The sequence below is a fragment of the Pangasianodon hypophthalmus genome, chromosome 12 (genome assembly GCF_027358585.1).
Source record: "Pangasianodon hypophthalmus isolate fPanHyp1 chromosome 12, fPanHyp1.pri, whole genome shotgun sequence".
Taxonomy (NCBI): domain Eukaryota; kingdom Metazoa; phylum Chordata; class Actinopteri; order Siluriformes; family Pangasiidae; genus Pangasianodon; species Pangasianodon hypophthalmus.
Genome location: NC_069721.1, coordinates 22,011,088 through 22,019,099, shown reverse-complemented (window position 1 = coordinate 22,019,099; position 8,012 = coordinate 22,011,088). Strand labels below are relative to the sequence as shown.

The 8,012-nt window shown below is 38.4% G+C and overlaps 1 protein-coding gene across 5 annotated transcripts in view; it reads right to left on the bottom strand.

The window, feature by feature from the left end:
- Positions 1-114: 114 nt before the first annotated feature.
- Positions 115-8,012, bottom strand: part of caskin2 (CASK interacting protein 2) — a 54,417-nt gene continuing 46,519 nt past the window's right edge. For all 5 annotated transcript variants that reach the window (XM_026914928.3, XM_026914927.3, XM_026914930.3 and 2 more), the window contains 5 exons: positions 7,674-7,775; positions 7,406-7,544; positions 5,519-7,093; positions 5,187-5,406; positions 115-4,794 (listed from right to left, as the gene is read on the bottom strand). In XM_026914928.3, the coding sequence (XP_026770729.3) occupies positions 4,698-4,794; positions 5,187-5,406; positions 5,519-7,093; positions 7,406-7,544; positions 7,674-7,775 (2,133 nt within the window). In that variant the 3' untranslated portion in view covers positions 115-4,697. The remainder of the gene's footprint in view (positions 4,795-5,186; positions 5,407-5,518; positions 7,094-7,405; positions 7,545-7,673; positions 7,776-8,012) is intronic.

Sequence of the window (8,012 nt, the reverse complement as noted above, 5' to 3'; positions counted from 1 at the left end):
CAATTCTAAATTCATTTGGTAGGCCAGATTAAATCCTTCAGATTTAAGCTGCAAGTTTGACATCCCTGCTTTACTGATTTATACATGTATACAAATTTAAGCTTGGTGTAAATGTGAGTTTATCAGGGCATGCTTTATTTACAAATAAATTCTTTTACAAAAACAAGGTATTGATCATGATTATTTAATTTATTTTATTAAATAGTGTTTGAGCTGCTTTCTTCTTCAAACAGCAGTCAGTTTTATGGTCACACACTGATACACAAGCACACACATTGCTAATTCTGTGTTTGCCTTAGTACTGACTCGACCATGCCAGCAGCGCTGACCATGTAGCACTGACCAGGAGACCATGCCACAGGATTCACAGCCAGCTTTAGAATTATTGGCACCCTTTAAAATAACAGGCAAAAGAAATCCTTGTAAAATCCTTGAAAATCAAATACACCTAACGTACAATGTTTCCACTCAAATAATTGCAGAAAGCATTTCATTTCCATCTAACAAAAAAAAATCATCCTCATGAGAACCGATGGGTGCCGATAATTTTGAAGTTGACTGTCAAAACTTTTACAGAGTAGCATACAGTATTTATACACTAACCATATGCTAAAACATCAGTTGAGTGGCTGCTTTTGTAAAACTGATTAAAAATGTAAATGATATATAAAATCTATAACCACTGACATTCTTATACATAAAAACATGCAAGTTTAGGAAGCTTTATTCCTCCTGCAATCAGATCTATATTTGGCTCTGTTGGGCTGAGTAAGTTATATCAAAACATTACACAAATATAACAAAATTCTTTTTTTTCAGTCAGGTATTGGTAAGCTAGCTTGTACTGTACATGCAGAGTATACAATCATCTAAAATAAAAGCTAGAATAAATACAGTATAGTGCATACAGTAGATATACAGTGCAAAGACAACAAGAGTAGCAAAATAAAATTTATAAGCATATTTGATTAACTATTTCTTTAGTGTGTTGAAATTCAACAGTAATGCAACTGAATGTATTACCTCTTTTTGGTTAAACTGTGTTTAGTACATTGCTCTTAGAAAAAGTGGTTCTGTGGTTATGATTATATTTCATAATTATGGGCCATATTCAGAGTTGGTGACTTAAGTTTAAAAGGTTATGTCAATGTTTACACAGGGAACACTCCTGGTCTTCAGAGTCCGGTTATGCACCTGCTTAAGCTGATTTTCTGGGCTCCACATTTATGGAAATCACCTGCGTGTAGGTGACACCTCTGAGCTTGCCAGATTTTCCTTAAGTGTCCATGACAGGGTTTTCCTATAGCATCTAGACCAGAGTCTTTAAACATAAGCCCTTTCCCTTAAGCCCCAGGGCTAGAAAATACTGACTGAAGAAGGAAATAGAATTTTTTTTCCAGGCAAACATAATACAATGGAAAATCAAAGCAAAAGAATTTATCAAAGAAAAATCAAAAAAGACAAATATGATGATATATAAATAAGAAGATGGCAGACATTTAATAATATAATAAACATCTAGTATGTCTAGTATACTGCTAGTATATCACTGCATGAGTAGTCCTAGTTGTAATTATCAAATTAATCACTGTAAATTGGGTTTAGTCTAACAATATTGCTTTTACCCTCATTATTTAGCAGCTTATAAAATTGTACTTTATCCAGCACATCCTATGATTTTCTAAATTATTAAATATTAAGACCATGCTTAACTCAAATCTGAATATGGCCCTTTATGAAATGAAGATCTAGCAAACTCCAACTGAAATTTCCATTTCATCGGCATTACGAGTGAAGGATGCAAACAGAAACACTATACATGCATTCAGTGCTATCAATACTTTCTCTTGCTATAAAAAACTATGACTATTCGTTATTAACACTATTAACAACTCATACTGGGAATCTCTGGGTCATATGAATGTGCTGTTTGTTGCTTGTTTTTATTTACAATAATATTCATTATAGATAGTTGGGTAACACTTATGATGAATCATGTATTCATTATGCATTATAAAGACATTTATAAAATGTTATATATCGCATACATAATACCTCATAATACCCAACATAAATGTGTATAAATGTTTGTGATGGGTACAGTTATGTGCCTAACACTATAACAACTTTAAAACTGTAACAGAAATGGCAGGGTTTATATTAAAGCTTTCGTTCTAATATGTGATCGTTTCTATAGTAACAACTCATTCATAGGGCCTTGTATGGCAGACGCGCTACATAATCTAAAGCTAATAATAAAAGGAATTTAAAAAACATTGTTCAGTGAAGAAAAATATATGGCTGTTGATGTGGTGAAGTTTCTACTGTATTAGGAGATGTTTTATGGAACATTTATGGAAGCAGTCTCCAGTGTCAGTTTGTAACAGTCAGTAGGTTTTCCACCACTGGAAAGTCTTCACACTTTGCTGCTTTCTTAGTAACATGGCAACCTGCATGTTTGAATTTCATTAACTCCAAGAGAGAGAAAAAGTGAGGCTGCTTGGAGAATGACTCTTTATAGTTCCTGTAATGTAAGTGATACTAACGTGCTTTGTGCTCAACATTAAAAGTAGCTTTAAACTGACAGCTATGATGTGTTGTTCTTTAATTAATAAAAAGGATCATGCTATTGTCAATTAATAATTGTTATCAATCAGTTGTTGACATTATAAGGTATCATGTATGCTATATGAGGTGTTATAAATTCATTTGAATGCAGGTTTCATTTTAAGTGTTACCAGTAATTGTGCAAATAAAGCATTGGTCCTAATTCTGCAGTCAGTGTCTGACAAATTTGGTCCATAGAGTTTATGTGCTATTAGAAATCTCAGCACTTACGCATCATTACTCACATTTTACCAGATTCTGGGCTTTGGTACTTATTTTCTTTTTAAGAAAAAAATAAAGTGTTTATTTCCCTCAAACAGGTACAGCAAATTGACATGTATCATTTTTGCATCATCTTAATAAAAGGTTTTTAAGGCAGGCTTTCTATTTATTTAGATTACGGTCATTTGCCTAATTGTCAGTGCAATGGTAGTTTTCCATTTTTAGTGTTTTTACTGTAGGCATGCTACTCCAACAATTATGGTAGATTATGGTGTCTTTATATCATAGATGTACTGTAAGACAGCAGTTACAGTAGTTTGACCATTTTTAGTATTCTTATTTTACGTGTTCTATTTTAGTACATACAATTGTTTACCCATGTTGTAGTGTTTTTACAGTAGCCATGCTTCTCTAGTAATTACGGTAGTGTTATGATAGACGTACTATGATAGCAGTTGTTCAGTTGTTTAGGCATTTGTTATTATTCTGATGATAGCAGTTAAGGTTGTTTGCCCATGCAGTAGGCACGCTACTGTAGAAATTATGGTTTCCCATTTTGTAGTGTTTTTATGGTAGGATATGCTGCTCCATCAGTTATAATTCATTGATCATTTGTTAGTGTTTTTAAAGTAGACACGCTGCTCTAGCAGTTGTAGTAGTTTGGCCAAAAGGTATTTATGGTTTTATTGTAGGCAAAATACTCCAGCACTTATAGTAATCTGGCAAATTTTTTTGTTTTGCTACTACAGTGATTACTGTAGTTGACTGTAGGAATGCTACTCTAGCGGTTACAATGGATTGCTCTTTTGTTACAGGTTTTTATTTTTTATGCTGTTTTTTATGTGTGCTACCTTATTTTAGGGTTTGTATAGTAAGCATGGTAATTCAGCCATTACGGAAGTTTGGCTGGTTTTTTTTGTGTGTGTGTGTGTGTGTGTGTGTGTGTGTGTGTGTGTGTGTACATTTTTATGGCAGGCAAGGTAAGCCAGCAATTATGATGATTTGCCCTTTTGTTAAAGTTTTTGCTGTACCAGTACGCTTCATTTTTCTGTATGACATCAATGACAGTAGTGTGACAATTTGTACTGTATTTATGATGTTCTTTTTAGGCTCTTATGGGAGTTTACCCATTTGTTAGTGTTTTTACAGTAGTTATGGATGGTTATAAGCAGTTACACTGCCTTTAGTTTACCACCAACATAACAGTGAAAATCACATAGCAGTGTTAGAGAAAATGAGTATCATCATAACAGCAGTGATCAGACAAACAAAAGCTACTTAGTAAATTAGAAGGTTTTTGCATTAAACACTGCTATGTAATGAATTTGTTTGGAAGGATGGTAGTATTCTGAAGTGAATTATTGTCTGGAAAATATGGTACTTTCATCAGAGAAGACTCTAGCAATCTTTAAACACACATAAAAGTAGTAGCAATCATGCTGTTATACAGCAGTATAACAAATGATGTGATGTGCACTTTAGGGCCTGAATAAAGCAGAAATGAGACACTAGCTTTTTCCCTGTGTGCAACAGGAAATGAAAACCTCTCCTCACAAATCTGGGACACAGTAAACAGTAAGTGCTATGAAGTTCTGGCAGGAGCAAAATGACCACACCCTGTCTGAGTGAGCCAACAGAGCAACTAAGCTCACCTCTGATGGGTCTCTCATCTCAGTCTCTCTTCTCCAATTGCAAGTGCACAGTCTATAGCTGCATGGCATCTTGAATCCAGTCATTTATTGACCATCCAGAAGGAAAGCATCACTCAGAAGCAGTAACTGGAGGGACCTGAAGATTTTCTAGAGATCTGTCAAAAAGACTGTCCCCCCAAAGATGGTGCACAAATCGTACAATATGAAAGAATGGGGTCAATCCAACATGGCATTCAGCTGGTCAGCAAGATCATCAAACATGTTCCCGATGTCATCCAGAATGTTACCCGCTGATCTCACAGTGTAAACTCCACTGTGACCAGAAAAAAAGAAAAACATGAACATGATCAGAGTCATACTTATATGCTTGCTTTTTAGCCTAGTTACCTATCTGATTCAGTTCTACATCTTGATTCCTACTTTATTTGTCCATCAGCTCTATAGTTCTTTGTTCCTAGTTTCTTAGTTCCTAGTTTTCCCAATTTCTGGTTGCTATTTCAGTAGGTATATAGTTTTTATTTCTTTTGTTCCAAATTTTTCTTAGCATCCTAGCTGCCTAGTTCCCTACCTCACTGTGTTTGATACTGATGGATTGGATACTGATACTGATGGATTGGTCACCACAAACCCGGTGAACAATTAGAGTAACAATTACACACCTTACGATTCAGCATTATTTTGAATGACAACCAGAAAGTCTGCTACCTGTCAGTCTGATCCTTCTGAGCTAAATTCCTTTCCACCACTTCAAGAGCTGCCACCAGGGAAGTGCTGGTCTGCTCTATTCTGTGGTGGACAAATTCATCTTGTTTTTGGTCCTGGGGTCCACTGATAGTTGGACACTCTCTTCTTATTGGAGAGGACACAGTGAAGGCAATGTCCTGCCCCATCCTGGTTGGCACAATATGAGGAGGTCCACCTACAACTGTAACATGAATATAGACATTTAATTAAGGTTAAACAAATTAGCAAATATTAAATTCCCAATTATAGGTTATAGAATAGAGATGCAGAAGGTGATGCACAAGGTGTCTTACCCAATGGGGCTGCGGCGGAATGCCGTGTTGGTTTGCAGGGTGTTGGAGGTTTCTGTGGAAAGAGATTCCCTATTGGTCCACCATTTGGCATGTAGAATGAGATCTTCTCAGCCTCAGAGGAACTCTCCCTTCCTGGGAGTGTGTCCTGACTGGTGATCTGCAGTTCCTTTTCTCTGGGTTTATGCCTCCTCTTGACAGTGTCTGACTCCTTCAGATTGAACTCTGGTAATTTTATGGATGATTTAGGCAGCTGAGCAGGTTTCAGTGGTTGGAAGCTGACTTCAGTGTCCATTTTAGCCACTTCCATTCTTGGCCGTTGCTTTATGGTCCCTTTGCCCTCTTGAGCAAATGGAATGCTTTCACACAAAGTTCCCTGAAGTGACATAGCAGGTGTATGCTCTTGGCTTGGCTGAAGCTTCACGTCTTGCTCCTCAGGTTTTACTCCACTGAGCTCTGCATGACCAGTTTGACTTAGAGAGACTTCACTGGTTGTCTCTCTCTGAATGCTTATAGTTTTAAATTGGGTGGCAGGTGAGGGAGATTTGAATGAGGGGCTGCTGGGGGTCTTACTGGGGCTTTCTCCACTCTTTTCCAGCCTGGCTGCAATGATACGAACACTCCCAGCACTCTCGATTTCCACTCCACCACTATTTCCTGCACTCGAGGCAGAGCTCAGCCGCTTGGGAGGAGGTGGGGGTGGTCCCTTCCTCTTGGCACGTATCACAAAGGATTGAGTCCGACCCACCTGCCTATCATTGGCAGCAGCAATTGTTTGACCACGACCAGGCTTGCGTGTGAGTGTAGCATACGAGACCAGGTTGGGTGGTAATACTGGTGTTTCATTTTCTTCTCCTTCCCCATCAGAGAGGGCATACCGTGACAGGCTTTGTGTGCGCTTCTTTGGATGCCGGTTCTCACCACTGGGTCTGGATTGAGCAGTGCAAGACTGATCTGAATTGATGTTTTGGAGGTAGTTAAATCCTCTCTGGATGGAGGAACCATCTGGTTTTGTGGAGATTCCAGGGTTGGCAGCAGGGTAGGCTAATCGAGCCGTCTTGCTTGGTGTTATTGGTGGGCTGCCACGTGTGGACTGCTGCTTCTTTAGAGGTAATGGTGGTGCCATCTTGGCAGGCAGAACTGGGTAATCCTTGAGGGCACTGCAGTCTGAGCTGCCCAAACTTTCATTTGAATGGCTGTGGGGAGTTACAGAAGTCAAAGGCCATTCCTGTGAGTGCCCAGTGCCCCGTGAGCGTGTACTGATACTCTCTTGACTCAGAGACACGGTCGTTGTTCCACTTAGCACAGCACCAAACCCTTCTGGGCAGCCACCATAGCCACTCTGAATCATAGCATTCTGCAGCTCAGTGCTTAGCTCACTATCCTGGAAGGTGAGCATCTTGGGTGAGAGTGGTGAGGAAGGGCCATCAGCACTGTCGGCCGATTCGATAGCCACCAGCTCCAGGGTGGGAGGGTGTCTCCTTCTCTGCAGTGTCCCATTGCCCTCTGCTTGGTTCCTCAAAGCCTTTTGCATATCACAAAGTTTCTTTACTGCAAGCATCATCTTTTTCTGGTGGCCTGTGGGGCATCCAAACCACATATTTTAATATAGAGTACACATTACATAAAGGGTCAGAGATTTTAACTATAGATGTATCACTACCATTTTTTTAGACCAAGTACGAGTACAAGTACATACTTTTTGGAACTTGTTGATACTGATACTAAAATGAATAACCTACTTAGTATTAAGCAATTAGGGGCATCATGGAACAGTTTATTTAGATGTCATCTAAATAAACTGTTCCATGATGCCCCTAATGATATCAATGGTATCAAAGCATCTTTAAAAATACCAGACCGGTATTGCTAATTTTAACCTCCTCATACCCAGCTGATTGATGCCAATTTCCTGCAGATCCTCCCATGTAATGTCTCGCACAATGTTAATGGAGTCGTAGCCATTCTCTGCTAGCCTTTTCTGGTACTGAGCAAGTCCAATGGTACCAAGCCATTCACCGATGTCAGCCTGAAACACAAAGACAGCAGCATTGCAATGTTATCCATAAATAAACTCTTGATTATCTATTAAAGAGATGCCTTTCATATCTGAACCAATATAATGAAAGCTTGTAAGGCTAACTAATAAAAACCTTACGGGAATGTAGTCTGGTAGCCACTCTGGGATGTTCAGTTTGCTGATCTCAGTGGAGATCTTCTTGCGATGACCTGGCTTAGTGACACCAATGGCTGTGAGATCCTGGCATGATAACGTGAATATAAATAAATAAATGGTAACATTGCCCAAGACTTGTGATACCGAGTTAAAGCAGATCTCAACACACAGTACATGATTCACTCTTTTAACTACAGACCTTTCCTGTTAGCTTCACTGTACTTACTGAATAATTCCCAGTAGTTACTGAATATTCATTCATAACTAAATAACTAAATAATAAGCTCAGACTTTAAGAGGGTAATACAATTACTATAAGGT